At 57.9% G+C, this 17661-nt stretch overlaps 2 protein-coding genes across 2 annotated transcripts in view; one reads left to right on the forward strand and one right to left on the reverse strand.

Annotated features, from left to right (window-relative positions):
• Positions 1 to 5250: 5250 nt before the first annotated feature.
• VOLCADRAFT_68910 (ARR-B family transcription factor) lies at positions 5251 to 7956 on the reverse strand (the record flags this gene model as incomplete). The annotated part of the gene is made up of 6 exons (XM_002957964.1): positions 5251 to 5327; positions 5921 to 6149; positions 7288 to 7421; positions 7490 to 7571; positions 7629 to 7708; positions 7797 to 7956. Coding segments are annotated over 6 exons (762 nt in total), but the record flags the coding sequence as incomplete, so codon positions are not given.
• Positions 7957 to 8803: 847 nt separating this feature from the next.
• VOLCADRAFT_119815 (uncharacterized protein) overlaps positions 8804 to 17661 on the forward strand; it is a gene marked incomplete at both ends in the record, with an annotated part of 10093 nt that continues 1235 nt past the window's right edge. Inside the window, 11 exons of the mRNA XM_002957937.1 lie at positions 8804 to 9361; positions 10250 to 10363; positions 11178 to 11258; positions 11727 to 11801; positions 12112 to 12306; positions 12485 to 12535; positions 12969 to 13509; positions 13804 to 14057; positions 15629 to 15771; positions 16034 to 16059; positions 17143 to 17216. Coding sequence (XP_002957983.1) covers positions 8804 to 9361; positions 10250 to 10363; positions 11178 to 11258; positions 11727 to 11801; positions 12112 to 12306; positions 12485 to 12535; positions 12969 to 13509; positions 13804 to 14057; positions 15629 to 15771; positions 16034 to 16059; positions 17143 to 17216 — 2112 coding nt within the window. The remainder of the gene's footprint in view (positions 9362 to 10249; positions 10364 to 11177; positions 11259 to 11726; positions 11802 to 12111; positions 12307 to 12484; positions 12536 to 12968; positions 13510 to 13803; positions 14058 to 15628; positions 15772 to 16033; positions 16060 to 17142; positions 17217 to 17661) is intronic.

Here is a 17661-nt window from a genome sequence, read left to right on the forward strand (position 1 = left end):
GCCGGCAGCCGCTCTGTCGCCGGCGACATGCAAACATATCTTTTCCATGTTGGGGACATGCATAGTAGGCGGCGGCCGCCGCCTGAATGGTGACGCGCAAGAGAGCCGTCCAGGCAGAGAAAGACAAAGACAAAGATGAAGCTGCAGCATCACAGCGTCCCTTCCATGCATGATACATGGCACATAGCTCGCTCTGGATGACCTCACCGTGTGTGTTTGCGTGTGGTTTTTATGTGTCTCCCTCTCTCTCGATCTCTATTCGCTAAAAACTTAAGCCATATACCACCACAACAACAACCGCTGTCATCAGCGTCACCAGCATCAGCACAACCGAAGACGGCCAGTTGCCGCGTTACTTCCATAACACCACACGACACAACAGCTCCCTCTCTCTACCAGTCTCACGCCACAGTTCCCCCCTTGTGTAATGTAGCTCCAGACGCTGTGTAGCACTCAAAACCCTAAACCCCCACTCCATTCCAAACCCTAGTCAGTGAGGCGGCGGGGAAGAGGGAAAGACAAGGAGGACAAGGACCGACCAAGCGCCGTCAGTTCGCGCTTATAGACTCCTTAATCCACCCAAAACAAATCCTCCTCAAGCATCTTCCCCCCATAAGGCTCTCCCCCCAGCCATTCCCTGTGACATGCGTTCATGCACGGTGAGAGGAAACCACGCCGCGTGACCGAGGAGAGGCTCTGTGGACTGTGAACCCGCAGCCCCACCTCCGTTAGGGCTACCTCCAGCATGCCGAGCAGCAGCACAACAAGGATCTTCAAGGATGCAGAGCCCCATTCTCCAGACCGGGCGCAAGCTGTCCAAACGACACACTGGTATAGGGCCGGTAGAACACATACATACATACATACATACACATCATCCGCATCAAAAGATTCCTCCACGCTCTTGCTCACACTCAAATTGTATACACGCGACTGCGTCCATTCGCTCGAGCTCACGTCACGTCACGTACTGTACTGCACTGTGCCATATGGCGATCACCCCGCTCCACTCCTGGCCCGTCCGCAGCCAACGCAATTATCATCCCACGAAACGCCGCCAAGCCAAGCCAGAGCTGCCCTCAAAACCTGACTCGGAACCCATATGCCGGGGTGCAAAGGCGCCTTTGCACCCCGGGGCCCCCCCTCGGCCCCCACCAATAAATGCAATGGAAGTGGAAGCACGTGCAACTGGCAGTATACGGCACAGTATATGGCACAACACCGATTGCGGCGGCCGTGGCGCCGCTGTGGTAAGACGGGGGAGGATTAATAGAGTGGGATGGCGATGGCGACGGCTGAATCCAGAAACAGGGGCCTAACCCAGGGCAGGGGGCGAACCCGGTACACGGCAAAAGGAAGCTAACCGGGTCCTGTGTGGCACGGCCCGGTGTACTACTGCCCCCAACGTCAAATGCGGTTTCCATCAGGCCTGGCACGCCGGCGCAGCTCTCCATCCACCCAGCCCCGCTCAATGCCCCGCTCCCTCACGCGCTCCGTAGGCCTTGTACGCCAGTGCCGTTCAGCGCCGTACCTCCGCGCCTGTTGCGCGGGGTTGGGCCCCATTCCGGTTTCCGGTCCATTAGGGATGGAGACGGTCCAAAAGGCGCACATTGGCACGCTCACACTCAATCTACCGTATACTTCCAGTACGACATACTCGAGGCCACGGGGAAGACAAGGACGTTCAATGTAATAAGCGCGCGCGGGTGGCACGGGACGGACCGGCGGCGGGGGGAGGGGGTTGTGCGCTGCTCAGGAGCCACACGCTCCCAAGAAAGGAGGGGCTGGCACCAGTCCCTCCCTCCCTCCCTCCCTCAAGGGAGGGGGGTTTGTCAGCTCAACCCCTTTCCCTCTCCCACCACGGCCCCCCTGGGCAGCGGGTCCTGCGGGAAGCTGCACAGGAGGGTCCTCCTAGCGTCCCCAAACACCTCGGAGGGACCCAGGTGCCCAAAATGCTCTCTCTTCTCTCTCCTCTGCTGACCTGTCTCTCCTCTGCTGACCTGTGTTGGGCCCTGCGTAACACGGCCCGACCTGGCTCTCTCTATCCGCTCTCCACACCGCACGACAATGAAACCATCACCATCACCATCACCACGCTCAGCAAAGCAACACGCTCAAGTCACCCCCTTCAGATCAGCTCTTGAGTAAAAAGTTCAGGAAATCGTCATCTACACGGGTGGCTGTCTCCGTTACCCCCGCCAACCCGGCCGCCACGTCCACCATGACCGGACCGCCAGCAGCCAGCAGCCCGTGACCCAGCACGCCCATCGCTCCGGCGCCGCTGCCGCCGCCGCCAATAACGCCGCCGCCGCCGTACGACGACATCTCCTGGAACACAGCCGCAAAGTCTGAATTGTCGCCTTCGTCGAGCAGCATGGTTGGATCCAGCACGGCCGCCGTCCCGTGCGCCAGTTGTATGGTCGGCCCTGGCGGCGCTCCGAAACCGTCTTCTATAAGGCCTCCTATTAAATCCGGTGGAATGTCCAAGACGGCGCCGGCCCCGGCGCCAGCGCCCTGCCCTCCGGCCGCATGCAAATGCCCCTTCCCGCCCACGTCAAGCGTGCCGTTCAGGGCCGGCGCCATTGCCAACGTGTTGTTGGTTGCTAGGTGTGTACTACTAGGTTGCGAGTGCAGTAGCTGCTGCTGGTGTGGCTGTTGGGTGTGCAGAGACGAGGATGAGAGTGTGTGCGGGTGTTGCCCAGAGGGCTGTCGAGGGAGCGCCCCCGCAGGACTTGCCAGGGCGGGCGTCCCAACCGTGGCCTGCGGCAATTTACCAGGCTGTTGCTGCTGTTGTTGTGGTTGCGGTTGCTGCTGCGCCTGGGGCTGCTGCTGCTGGTGCTGGGCAGCGGCAACTGCAGCCGCCACAGCTGCTGCTGCGGCAGCAGCTTGGTGCTGTTTCTGCGCCATTTGGAGGTCCTTCTGCTGCTGTTGCTGCTGCTGCTGCTGGAGATGCGGCTGCTGTTGTTGTGGAAAGAGGTGTTGCTGAGGCCCGGGGAGGCCTACCCCTACACGATGAAGGAGGAGGAGGACAGACGAGAGGGAGGAACGGAAGCATGCAAGTAGGGAAGGAGGAGAACCTACCGGCCGTTAGGTTCGCCATAACAAACCCTAACGAGGAGCAGCTGACGTCTCTTCTCGTTAGGTTCTCCGCTTACCGAATGAAAAGGTTTTCAGCGGAGAACCTCTAAAAATACATCACAACACGAGCGGCCCCCGAACAACCCGACAGTCACAAACCCGAATCCGAACCCGAACCCCAGAGCCTGGGGTGTTCAGGCTCGTGCAAACGAAGGCAGGAAAAGGGACGTTGCGCCCTTTGGTCAAAAAACGAATGTCACGGTGCTTCTTCTCAACACGCGCGCACACACATGGAGTGTTTCGGCGGTCTCACCCCGGGGGCCCGGGTTGCGTCCCCCCGCCATAGAGGTCAACTGCGATATGTAACAATCACACACGTGTACACACATCTACACACATCTACATCGCGGCTCAGATCATTGCACCACACCTCTGGGAGGTGGTGGGGTCAGGTACCTCTCTGCGGCACGCACCTGGGAGTGGCCCCATGATGCCGTTCATGCCGTTCATGGAGAGCGCGGGCAGCTGCCCCATGCCTGCCATCCCTATGAAAAGCAACCCGACGGTTCCAGGCGGCCGCACGGGCAGGGCAGGACAGGGTGGGGCGAGTTAAAGGAGCATTTATTAAAGAGCAATTTACAAGGGCAAAAGGAGCAGGTTTAAGTTCCCTAGTAGCAAGTTTTGATGTATGTTGGAATGGAATGGAGTGGGCTCGATTCGCGGTCTAATTCCCCCAGAGAACCCCTTCCCTCCCTCCTTCCCAGGAACGCAAGTCCGCGCAATTGGTCCCACGCCCGCCCCAACCGCAATCGCCGGCGCTTCCTCGACCCCACATGTCAAATGCCGCTCCCTCTCGCACCTTGCATCAAGTTGGCTGCCGCCATTTGCTGCAAGCCGTTGGCCATGGGGTTGAGAGGAAGGCCCGCCGGCAGACTCGGGAGGGGCCCCGGGCCGGGCAGTCCTATCGGTCCGAGGGGGCCCAGTCCCAGCTGCCCGCCTGGCCCTGGAAGCCCTGGTAACAGTCCTGTAGTGCAGCAGCGTGGGGCAGCGGCAACGACCGGGTGGTTCCAAAAGGGAGTTCCCCAATGGGGAAGAGTACAGCAACACAAGGAGCGGGAGTAGGTGAAAGTGAGAAAGCTACATGGAAGCTCCTCTAAAGATGTACATGGCATTCAACGTGGCGACGGGCTACGGTGTTTGATTTGAAATATAGAAGAGATCCAGCCGTCAGCCAACGACTGCTTAAGGCCAACATAACGTGGTGTTCAGGTGGGACGTGCGCACGACGACAGGAGGAAAGAACACGGGTGGCGGGGTCCCGCGGATGCCCAACGCTTTGCCCAACGTTCTGCCTCCCGACGTTCGTTCTACGAAGGTGGGGAGAGAAGTCTGGCTGTTGCACTGCGACAACACAGGCCTAGGTGCTATACTTGCAAACATCTTCTTCCCTGCCATAGGCCAAGGCCATGTCGAAATATCGCACCTCAAGACTACGGAAAAAAATCACAACCGTTAAGATGGATATCGCTAATATATTTAATGTGGTTAAACGTCCGGTGCTAAAGTTTTACACGGCCGATTGTGGCTAAGGGATCCACAGGCAAAGCCGGACACGTGGCTTTGCTTACCAAGGGGCGGCTGCATGCCAGGCATCGGCATGCCGTTGAGGGGGTTGAGCGGCCCGAGCGGCCCAACGCCCAGTCCGCCCATAGCTCCTAGCAGCGGATTTAACCCCGCTGCCGCCGCCATCATCGGATTCGCCGCCAGCAGTGCCGCTGGGTGTGGTGGCGGCGGCGGCGGCGGTGTGGGAAACCCACCTGCTGCCGCCGCTGCCGACATCGCATTCGCTACTGCTGAGCTCAGCCCCGGCCCTGGGCCGCCACCGTCAGCTCCCAACTGTCCGCCACCCGGCGGCGGGCCCGCACCGGCGCCGCCTCCGGCGGGACCGCCGCCAGCCAATATACTCGCCAAGCTGGCGGCTGCGGCTGCAGCTCCGCCGCCGCCCTGCAGCTGACCGGCGCCTGCGGCTGCGGCACCACCGCCGCCAGGTAACGACTGTTGCTGCTGGGATGGCACCTGTGGGCTTTGCGGCTGCGGCGGTGAGGGCCTGCTGACTCGATTCTGTCCCGGCTGCTGTGCGCCCGAAACCCGCTTCAGGTAGAGGCGGTACTTTTGCAGATGGCTGGCCACGTTTTCGCGGGTCAGTCCGTCCACGTTCATGATCTCCAGGATCTTCTTAGGGACGGCTTCTGGGAGGTGGACGTGAAGGTGTGGTGGGTTGTGCCTCACAGAATCAGTACAGTCAAACCCGGGACGAGGAAGAGAAAGAGGAACCGCAAGATAGTAAAATGTAGCAACATAATCCTAACTCGCGACAGGAGCAGCAGCGGGTCTGCGACCGCTGCGCAAGGTGTTGGGGTGAGAGAGGGTAAACAGCAACCCCCGTTTCGCCCACTTGCCCTGCTGCCCTCTATATCCTTCTCCACCGGCCTTCGTCCTCTTCCTAAGCTCTCCGGGGGCCAGGAAAGGGCCACCGGAGCCAAGCCAGACAGGCAGCCCAATGCAAACCTACCTCCTCCTCATCCCAACCCGGTCACCGTCCGGTCAACCTCATGACGAGTAGGGCCAGCCTCCTCCTCCCTCCTACCCATTTCCCATGCATGTCCATCACACAACCTCCCGCCTTGCCTGGCGTTCCCGAGCATTGCCGCGGCAGAGGCCCCAGCCAGCCGCGCAACCTCCTCACCGCGGCTGCCAAGCATATCAACACCAGCATAACACCCCGGTAGCCCAACCACCAGCACCAGCGGCAGCAGCACCGGCCCCGAAACCCCAAACTCACTGTCGATGCCCAGTTGGTTGACCGCGTTGACAAACTGTTGGTGCATTTCCACGCTCCACACCACACGCGCCTTCTTACTGGAGCCGTTATCCAGCCCCAGCCCCAGCTCATCCGCAGCGGTGCCCAGCCCCAGGCCCAGGCCGGCCGATCCGGTTGCGACCGCACCCAGGTTCCCAGTGGAGCCCAGGCCGTTAGCGCCCCCGCTACACCCAGCCCCCATCATCCGCAACTGCATGTGCGCCAAACAACATCGCAGGAACACACATACACAGATAAACATCACTTACAAAACGCATACAGTCGTGGCTCAACCCTTATATATACACACACATACACGAACATACGTACCTGAAAACGCACCAACCTCGTCCCCGGGGTTCTAGACCTTACACCCCGTACACTCCCGGTAATTAACCTAACCACGCCCCAAGTGCCAAGCACCAAGCGCGCATGGTATAATCCGGATCCTTAGTGCTAGAGCGGCATCAGACTGGTCACAGCGATGGAGGGCGGACAGGGGTTAACTTCCGCCGCATTGCCCTCACATGGCCCCACATGTGAGGGCGCACGACGAGAGACACAAACACACAACAGCTCTGCCGCAGCAGTAGCTCTGTCCGAGCTCAACCGCGCTGCAGCTGAGTTGAGCTGCTGATCTGAGGAGCTGTGTCACGGAAAAGCCAACGTGGGGTGTTCAATAGCGCCAGTATGGACTCTCTCTTCCCTCCCCTGCGGGAGTTTGCTGCGGCGCGGCTCTGAAGTGCTGCAGCAGCCGGACGCTGGCCGCAGGAAAAGGACCGTGCGGACACGGGCTGCTATGCTCTGCTGCCAAAGCTCCGTGGTAATCGCGGTCAAGGTTTGCAGCTGCCAGCGCTGGAAACGGCTGATGCGCGACGACGAACTACCCGCCGTGCCATGAGAGCGCGACGAGGAGCAAAGGAGCAGAGGTACCTCGAGGCATCGTCCGGCGTCGGTCCTGATACGGCCCGGGCTGTGCTGCCCAGCTGGCGCAAACCAGACGGTTGCACACGGCTTGCAGAGCCAGCGTGGCTCGGACATACTGACTGTTTGGAAGCATGGGACTGGATGTGGGGGACCGGGGTAGATGCTGGCTGTGCCTTCCCGCCAGTTTGGGCGTGTTACTGGTACCATACCCCAGAAGCTCACCTGGTCGCCTATACACCCGGCTGTATCCGCTTTCCGTTTGCGTCCCTGGTCATCGTCGCGCTCTTGGCTATGCTCATCGCTGTCCATGTCAAGGTTAAGCTGCGGACAATTGGCGTAAACGAGCATGTAGGTGGCAGTTTTTAAGGTGCAGGAGGGTAGCGCCGTTGGCTGGGCCCTGGCGCCGTGTGCATTGCGGTTACCTGCCGACGACGCCGGACGACGTGTTGCCATAGATTCCGCAGTTCCTCAAGGCGGACTGGTTTTATTAGGTAGTCACAAGCGCCGTGTGTAACGCCTCTGAGCACGTTGCTGGTATCGCCATTGGAAGACATCACTGCAAGCGGCACACTTGCGCCCTTCTGAGAATGCATACAGCCACAGCCGCTTAACTCCAGTACTTACTTATGACAGGAAGATCCATCTCCAGGCCAACGACCTCCAGAAGCTTGAACCCGTCCATATCTGAGGAGGAAACTAAAAAGCTCTCAGGAGCTCAACCCAGGACAACCAAGCCCTGCCTAAACGCACCTGGCATGTAGACATCTGATAAGACGAGGTCGTATTCCGTGCTCTTGTCGCGAAGCAGGTTGAGCGCCATGGTTGCGTTTGTGCAAGTGGTGACTGCGCGCACAGCCAGCGTAGGAAGTTCAAGGACCTCTACATTAAAACATCTACTCTGACGCGGCAGGTTCTTGAAGCGTCCGCCCACCGTCATAGGAGCACTTGCGCAGCATTTGCTCGACCACTTTCAGGCAGAGAGGGTCATCGTCAACAACAAGCAGGCGCAGTCCCGCGGGGAAATTATGCCAGTGGCCAGAGGCGTGGTCCTCCTGCTTGATGGCCACAGTGCCCTCCGCACGGCCGTCCATAGTCCAGACCCCCGCTCCCTAAATTCTTAAAGCATTCCACGTCTGCCACGATGACGAGCTTTAAAAATGCTGTATGTTATTTCCATAATGTCCAGCGACATGAGGTATGGGGCCAAGCCTATGTATTTTGAGCAAAAGCAAGCTAAAGGCTGTTAGTTGAAAAACGGACATAGTTACAGTGAGAAGCGCAACAACTAGCATGAACAAATCAAATTGGAAGCACACAACGTGGAAGGAGCGGCATGTTCGCCCCGCAACGACTGACTGCAGAGTGGCACGTACGGCGTGTACTGATTTGTCATACATTCACTGCAGTATGTTCATTCCTCAAGAGGGTTTTTCCACTTATTATACCTCCATGTTAGTGAGGTTAAGGGTCTCTAGCATCGAAACACATCACTACAGCATTCCTGCAGGGACGCACCGAGCTATTTACAACGCATCCCTGCATCATTGCAGCTTTCTTGTACTCACATGCGTATAACCAAAATTAGTGAAGCATAACACTGTGAGCCCTTTGGTGCAATCTGGAACTTTTCGGGTAAGGTTCATGGCGTGATAAGGAAAACCTCTCTCGCATGGGGCCGGCCCTTCCCTTTCGCTTTGTTTTACTGTTTGAGGCTTGGTTGAAGGGCTGCGCTCCACGCTGCCTGCTGCCCGCCCAGCCGGGCCCTACAGCCCCCTACAGCCCCCCCTACAGTACCTACTGCACCATAGCATACATAAAAAGCCTTTTACTGGACAAGCCGCCCACGCCAAACCTCCGTAACGCATCGCCGAGCATTTAAAAAAGGAAGATGTTCTTTCCAGGCACATAATTTTGATTCCAGGACACGTGTGCATTTGTATGCATTTATGTGTTCTTAACATTTATTCGCTTTATTCGCTTTATTCGAAATTCACCAGTGAGAGCCGCCGCCTGTCAAGCACAGCACCGCATCAGTCGCCAACAGTACCGCGGATTCCGGGGTGGGGAGGGACGACGACATCCCGGGCAGCTACCTGCATTCCCCGCTACTGCCGATCTTGGCTACCGACCTACTGCTACAGCCGTTCTGCGTCCCATAACTACACCCCAAGCGACGGCATCCGAACAGTTGCCCGTTGCCGCCAAGGTGCCTTTCGTTGCCCGCCAGCCGCGCGCACTCCAAAGCAAAAACGCCCGTTAGCGGACCCGCCATTAGTCGTTATCGGATTGTTGCACGGCAGGCCTATACATACCGTACAGTACGGCAAATACTCGTACGGCGGAGTGATGCAAACGAGTTTGCTGGCCACCGCTCCTGAATGGGTGGTGGCTAGCTGTGTCGGCCAATTACGGCATTTGTACGACACCCAAACAGCGCCGTTCCTAGCGCCGTTTGCCGACTATGCTTCGTGTCTACAGCGGACGCGGGAACTCGAGGTGAGATGGGGGTGGGGGGCCTCGTGGGCGGTTCGGGTGGGGTGGGGTGGGCTGGGGGGGTGGGGGGTCCTGGAAAAGAGCTGAAAAAAAGGGAGGGAAGGGGAGAAGATGGAAAGGGCGAAGTAAGTTTCCCTAAAGGAAGGGGAGTCTGTGAAGGGGACATTCTTTTATGCATAATTGCCTTTTGAGCTCATGGAATGACGAGACGGGCGATAGGCGCTGAGTCAAGATGGTTGTGGTACGACATGTCTGCACATGTATGTTTTAAGGAGTTAGGTGTGTATGTATGTATGTTGTTACAGGGTGGTTAACTTCGCCAGCGGCCCCCTTTCCCGGGGCAGTCCCTGCTCTCCCCTGCTAGAGGGGCACCCTAATCCGTCACCCCATCCGAATTCAGAATGTATTCGTTGGGTTCGGCTACTCACCATAAGCATCCAACCAAATCTAGCGGAACAACGGCGCATCAACTTTGTTCCTGGTTAGCTCGCAAGTTGATATTATCACGTCCTACATCGTCCGTATGATGGGGGGCCACCTCCTATTCCATCTCTCCTCAAACACCCGAGGAGCCGGCAGGCGGATTTGAACCCGGGTCGGCCGGGAGCAGAAGTCAGGCCTTAACCTCTGCCAGCCGCCTGCCATGTATATGTATGTATGTGTGTCACGGCCCCTGGCGAAGTGGTGTGTGTTTTGGGGGGGCTTATGGAAAGCAATTGAAAGCGCCCCGTGTGCTGTTGCGCTGTTGCACTGTGAGGTGTTTATCTTCCTTCTTCCCGCCCGCCCACAACCCTCCCCGCAATCGCCGCGTCTACTGCCCTCGCGACGCCTCCCACCCAACTGCAACCCAACCAACCGCCAACCACCCCAACCACCCCAACCACCTTCTAGGTTCGCCTTCTCCAGCTAGACAAGGAGGGTGCCGAGCTGCGGGATGAGAACGCGGCGCTGCACTCGCGGCTGGCGGCGGTGGACTTGGCGGCGGCCGCCAACACGGCAGCGCAGGTACGGCAGGATGGCGGGGTGGTGGGGGAAACACATACTCGTGCCGGTAGGGTCGCAGTGTATACCATTGTACGGCATATGGGGTAATTATAATAGGCTAGTACGGCAAGGAGGGCCCCGGGGCCGCCGTATGGGGGGAAAGGAGGAGGAGATGTGTTTGGATGAATGGGTGCCAGATGGATCGGGGGGAATATAGCCCGAACGCGAAAACCGATATCGCAACCCAAGCTATGGCCAAGTCGCCGCCAAGAGTACGCAACATATCTTTGGTCAGTAAAATATCCCTGCAGCATTTCTCTTCTCCTGTACCACCCATCTTTGGTATCTGCTCCATTCGCCAGTGGCTCGTCTTACCCTCCCTACCCTCCCTACCCTGCCAACGCCTATCTGATCCCGCGAGCACACACACACACACACACACACACACACACACACACACACACACACACACACACACACTACCTCCCCACCTCTTTAACTCTACTTATCACCTCTACGGCTTCCTTTGCATCTCTGCTTTGTTTATCACTCTCTTATTTCACCTCGGCGTCTAGGCAGTCAATTCGCTGTTTTTTCTTCGGACTAGGCAGCTGCTGGCTTCCCGTTTCGTAATCCATCTGCCTACCGCCCCCCCCCCGTGCCCCCGGGACAACAACCACCCCTAGGGGTCACCTAAGGTCCGCAGTTTTTAGGGTTCCTCTCCTCCTACAGTGTTATTGGCCTTTCCCTGGAGTATCCGTCTACGGTTTCTTCTTCTTGTCATTCGTCTGTGTTTGTCGTACCTCCCCCCTCCCTCCCTCCGTACACCCCCCAGTTAGAGGAGACCCGGGCGGCTCTCAGCCGGGCGGAGAGGGAGCTTGGGGTGCTGTACAGGGACAAGGCAAATCTGCTGGAGGTGGGTTTCGGAGCGGGGGGGAGGGTCGCCGGAGCGAGGGGGGGTTCGGAGCGGGGGTTTCGACTGAGGGGGGGGGGTTCCACGGGACCTCCTCCGCGGTGGGTTGCGAGGTTGGAGATCCTTAGGGGGGTTTTACCGACCTGTCTGCTCTGCCCAATGTCGCAAACATATATACAGACACAAATACAGACAAGACAGACAGACAGACAGACCCCTTGCTTGAAGACTCTCACCGTCTGGCCCCGCTTTCAGTTGGCCGCGTGTCTTCCTCCTCGCACGTGTATTTTCCCCCCGTCCATTACCCGCCTTCCCACCACATTCCGACACATAGTTCGTGTTTCCCCCTCGTGCCTTGGGTAGTTTCCACCCTCCCCCAACCTGCTGACACAACACACACACCCTCCTCCCCCCACACACATCACCATAACCACAACCACAACCAAAACACACACATACACACACATGCAGGAGGTGGTTGGCGCCAGCACGGCCCTCACCACCGCACGCAGTGCCTTAGAGAGCTCCAATACACAGCTGTCCCAGGTGCGTCGTGCCGAGGGGGAGGGGGAGGGGGGATGCGGGAGATAGATAGATAGATAGATAGATAGATAGATAGATAGATAGATAGATAGATAGATAGATAGAGAGATAGAGAGATAGAGAGATAGAGAGATAGAGAGAGAGAGAGAGAGAGAGAGAGAAATCTTGAAAATCCCAACCCAGACAAAATGAACCCCAAAACCAAATCCTAAAACTTGCCCTTTTGAAAAATCAAACTCCCCCCAAAAAACCGCCCTCCCCCATCTCCCCCCAAAACCAATACCCCCAAACCACTAAATACCTCCCTCGGCAGTCCCGTGCCGAGATCTCGGCTCTTCGCGAGCAGTTATCGGCTCTGGGGGGCTCCCTGGAGTCGGAGCGGGCCGCGCGAGTGGCGGCCGCCGCCGAGCTGGCGGCGGCGCTGGCGGCGCGTGACGGCGCACTGGCGGAGGCGGGGAGGTTACGACATGAGAATGCCGTACTGCTGAGGCGGCTCATGGAGATGAAGGTGAACCGGGGAGAGTGGAAAATGGGGTTTGGGGGTTTTAGGAAAAGGAGCCATCTTTTTAGAGTTTTCACAGGATGAACGTTTCGGCACGTCCGAAACCCTAAAACCCTCCAAACCATTTCCTAACCCTCCCCGCCTCCCCACCCCTTCCTTGCCGGGCCCCCATCTGTTGGTTCAGGAGGGCGAGGCGGGCCGACTGAACGACCTGAACCGCATGCACGAGGAGCTTGTGAGCCGGGGTGGGGGGGTTGGTCTGGGTGATCTGGGTTTTAGGGTTTTAGGATATTGGGGCTATGAGAGCCGCGAGAGAAGACTTTTGGGGGTGGGGGATTGTGGGAATTGCGGGGGAGCATGTGTGGTGTATGTATGTATGTATGTATGTATGTATGTATGTATGTATGTATGTATGTATGTATGTATGTATGTATGTATGTATGTATGTATGTATGTATGTATGTATGTATGTATGTATGTATGTATGTATGTATGTATTGCGTGTAGTGGATGTATGTATTGCGTGTAGTGGATGTAGTGGGTGTGCTCGATACATAGTTATAATATGCACACATACATATGGACACACAACCTCAAGGGTTTGATAGTTGGTACGAGTCTGACAATCTATGTATACACCGTGTCGTACGGCAACCGTCGTACCGCAGCTAGAGCAGGCGACGCGGATGCGGCAGGAGGCGGAATTGGACCGTCAAGCCACTGAACTGATCCGTCAGCGGGCCGTAGCGGCGGCGCTGAGTGGGGTGGCTGTAGCTGGGCCGCTGGGGCAGCCGCCAGGCGCAGCGCCGTCGGTCCTGGTTGCGGCGCCGTCGTTGCTGCCAACGGCAACCGCTGGGGAGGCGCCGCCGGCGCCAGCCACTGCTGCGGCCGGCGGCGGCGGCGGCGGCGGCAGCGGCCTCAGCAGCGAGTGGGTCGGCGCAACGGCTGCCATACAGCTGGGCGGCGGCGGCGGCGGCGGCGGCGGCGCGCCGCCTCTGCCGATACCTACCAGCTTGCGAGAGGTTATGGGGCTGCTGGCAGGAAGTCCATCCTATGGGAATGCCGGCGGTGGCGGCGGCGGCGGTACGGTAGGGTTGTACGACACATCTGTACGGCCGCCGGAGCTGCGAGTTCCCGCGCGCGTGCCGGTTGCGGTGGTTGCAACGGCTCACAAGGGCGGTTGTAACTCTTTGGCGCCGCAATGCCCCGGTAAGCAATCGTCATCGCGGCCCACAGTTGTCGGTTGGTTCGTTTGGCAGTTCGTTGGTGGTTATAGTTATAGTTATAATATACGCGTCCCAACATCCCAGTCCTGAGGTAAACGTCCGAACGTAAAACGTAACCCCCAATTACCCCCCCCCGGCCCCCGTCTTCACGGACGCCTTCGGTCAGTTCTACGTCTGGTACACTCTTGCCCTGGCAGCAGCTTCACTCGTTTGTGGTTGGTCTTTTCCCCGGGCCCGGGGCCCCCGCCCCCCCCCCCCACACACACACACGCACCAGGTCATTTTATCGCTTCCTGCGGCTCCGACAAGACTGTGGCGTTGTGGGATATAGCGCTGGTGGCCGGGCCGGGCTGTCTGGGCGCGGCTACAGCCGCCACCGGGGGCGCATCAGCACTCACATCTGGGAGCTTGACGGCGGGTGGTGGTGGTGGTGGAGGAGGTGGTGGGGTCTGCCACCTGAGCCCTGCCATAACGCTGATGGGGATGACTGGGGCGGTGAATGATTGCGCTTTCACGTGCGATGCGGCGCAGGTGAGGTGGGGGATGGGTGGTTTGTGTGTGTGTGGGGGGGGGAGGGGGGTTAAGACGAAACACGGACGAATGAAATATGCCAGAGATAGACGCATGGGCTCGACAAAGGATTATACACGGATAGTGCAGGAATGTGTTTGTGGTGTGTGTGTGTGTATTTGTGTGTGTGTGAGAAAGAGGCATAGGGCTGGTGGTGGTTTACTTGGACATGTCCCGATGCTGAGTGTCAGTCGGTATGTCGGTGTGTCGGTCTCACCGGGGGGGGGTTAGTCCTGATGAACTCTTCCCTCTACCCCCGCCCCCGCCAGCTCCGTCCCAAGTATTGCCCCCCACTCCCACAACTTCCCTCCCTCCCCCCTCTCTCTCCCTCCCGCCCCTCCCCCACTTCCCTTTCTCCCCTTTCCTCTCTCTCCCCCTCGCCTTTCCCCTCCCTCCCCCAAACACCTCCACTTCTCCCAACCCAGTTCCCGCTCCCTTCCACGCCGAACCCCTCTACCAACCTCCCACTCCCGCCTAAAACCCCCCAAACCTGACGTCCTCCCCACGTTCCCTCCCCCACGCCTTAGGCACTACGGGGCTGCATGCACATGCCCCCCTAGTGTGCGCAGGTTGGCGGGAGCCACGAATGGCCCCGGCCCGCGCACTTGCGCTTCTCTTCCTACCAACTCCCTCTCCTCCCTTGGGCCTTTCTTTTTCGTTGGAAAGAACGTTCGCGTTTGCGTTCTTTCCAACCCACTTTTCCATTTCTACCTTCTTTGCGTACTGCCAGCGTACACGTCGTCCAATGCGTCATCCCGTCCAATGCGTCATTCCGTCATCTCGTACGACACCTTCCGTGTCGTCCTGCGCCGCCTTTGCAATTGTATTTTTTAATTCCTGCGCTTTCTTCTGCTTTCACAGAGGTTCTTTAGGGCTTCTTATCCCCAGCTTCCCCGGTCAGCCAGCTTAATACTCCCTTTCAGCGGCATTTTCATGCGTTCTTGTCTTTTTCGTTCGCTGCTCACTACTTTCCCACACCTCTGCCTCGCATGTGCCTTTGCCCGCTGCTTCTGCTGCCTGGCCAGGTGAGTCCGAAGGGTGGTTCGAGCTTCTTCGGTATATCGCGTTGGCGTCGGTCGGCTAGCCGGACTAGGATAGTCGGGTCGGTCGGGTCGGTCGCGCGTTTTAGTTTGGGGGGTTGGGAGGAGCACTTGCATACCGACAGCCTTTCAGTACCAGCAAATCAGCTAATTCTCCAGGCCAGCAACTTCATGCCAGCTTTACGACAGCACTGCTTTACTACTTTTCCGCCGCCTTCACACCTACTTTTCTACACCTACTTCTTTACGGCTTGGCAATACTATTTCTTCTGCTTTTTTAGTCCTGGCGGCTTAGGTAGGTAGTCTTTCCGACATCTTCTTCACTTCTTCATCCCGAGGTCACGGTCGCCACGGACGCCTTTCGGTCAGTTTTACGTTTGATACTCTCTTGCCCTGGCAGCAGCTTCAATCGTGTGTGGTTCGTCTTTCCCCCTCTCCCCCCCTTCTCTCCCCCCCTTCTCCCCCCCCCTTCTCTCCCCCTTTCCCCCCAAGGTTGTGGCGGCGGGGTCTGATAGGGCCCTGCTGGTGTGGGACGCCACGTCAGGCCGCCACCGCCACACGCTAACAGGGCACTCGGGGCCGGTGACGGCGGTGGCGTTATCCCCCCTGGACTGCAGACTGGCGGTTAGCGTCAGGTGGGGGGCGGTTCGCTTGGCAGTTGTCGGGTGGTTGGGCAACTAACCTCATCGGGCGCCTTCTGCCGCTCATTCCCCTCCATCCACGTCGTCGTCCTGTTCGTACGTCGTACACTAAGTTGTAAGCCTTTAAATTGACGTATGTTCGTATGTATTTCTGTCGTACCAGTGAGGACCGTTCCTTCAAGTTGTGGGACCTGGGTAGGGGCTTCTCCGTACGATCCGTACCGTGTTCCAGAATGCCTCTGTGTTTGGCGCTCAGCAGAGATGGGAATACGGTGGTTACAGGTGTGTGTGGGGGGGAACTGGGGGGTGGGGGGGCATTGGGGAGTGGAGGGGATTTCAGGGTTTTAGGGTTTGGAGCTGCAATCCGCCCCCGCACTGTCACCGTGGTGGTCTGGCACTCTGATGCGGCATCAATGTCTGTATGTATGTCTTTATGTATGTCTTTATGTATGTCTTTATGTATGTCTTTATGTATGTCTTTATGTATGTCTTTATGTATGTGTATCTGTTACATGTCGATCCGGGCCTGACGCTGGCCAGGGGCACCTAACCGTACCCCAACGGGAACGACCGCCGAAGGACTCCATCATTGGAGGGGCGTTATATCGGTTAGAATCCTAACCGATCTCCCTTATCAACGCAAGGCGCCGTCACCCGTTCGAATCCTCTAGCCAGCAACATACACACCAGCTCAGATGTCAAGCAACCTCCGTTCCACCGATAGCGCCGCCACCCTACAGCTGCGCAATCTCCCAATACACTCACACCGGCGCCAATCGCCACCCTATCTATTCTGCCGCCGCCCGGTTTCGTTATCCAACCACCACCATCTAGTTTACAGCCTGGTCCAGGCCCTATGCCTAACTTAACCCTCCGCCATTGCCCTGAGGCTAGGTGTATAGATCTTCATGGTGAGCTCCCCCCCAGTCCAGCCGCCTAGCTAGCGCACCGGAGGAACCAGTGTCTCAGCCTTCTCAGCCTTCTCGACACCCCAATCTACTTCACGGGGGGGGGGGGGCCCAGCGGTGGGATATGTGTATGCGTGTGTATGTATGTGTGTATGTATGTGTTGGCATGTCGCTGGTACTATATGAGGGCGGCTTCGTTGGGGCCTGCCGTACAATTTCCTAAAGCTTGTAACCATCCCTCTATACAGCATCACATGCAGTGAAACTATCAACCACCGCCGTACAACCTGTTTCAACTGCCCAACGACCTGCGCTGTCACAACCCACAGGGCCTGCCGATCACTACTAACGCCACTAACCGCCAACCGCCCATACACACACGGGGCCCCCAGCCATGCCATGCCAACTCCCCCCCTTCCTCCCCTCTCCCCCGCCCGCCGTTCCCTCCCTTAACCAGGTCATCTGGACGGCAGTGTACTGCTTTGGGATGTACGGCAGTGCCGTGCCGGTGCGGCAGCACCGCTGATGGAGGTGAGCGAGGGCCTTTGGCCTGGAAGGAGGAGTGCGTGTGGGTTGGGGAAAAGGAGGGGGAAGAAGTAAAGAGCGAGCCAACCACCCACCCAACCACCCAACTACCCAACTACCTTGTGTCGTTGCTTTTATGCGTTTATACCAAGCAGGTTTGCAGCGTCGAGAGAGCCTTCTGTCTTGTCACGCCTGGGGTCACACAACCAGGTTTAGATTTCTACAGCTCATAAGCAAAAACATATACAGCACATTCATATAGCCTCGTGACATAAAGTGAAGTGTTCCGTTGTCTACTCCTCCGCGATTTGTTGAATTCAGCTTTCTTCAGCTCCTCCAAAATAGCCCCTAAAAAGCCCCCATCAATGCCCTCCCGCCAAAATCCTAAAATCATCACCCGCTACCTCTCTTTCCCCTCTTTTTCCCTCCACTGATTGTAATCGCTCCCACC

Source organism: Volvox carteri, assembly GCF_000143455.1.
Source record: "Volvox carteri f. nagariensis unplaced genomic scaffold VOLCAscaffold_83, whole genome shotgun sequence".
Taxonomy (NCBI): domain Eukaryota; kingdom Viridiplantae; phylum Chlorophyta; class Chlorophyceae; order Chlamydomonadales; family Volvocaceae; genus Volvox; species Volvox carteri.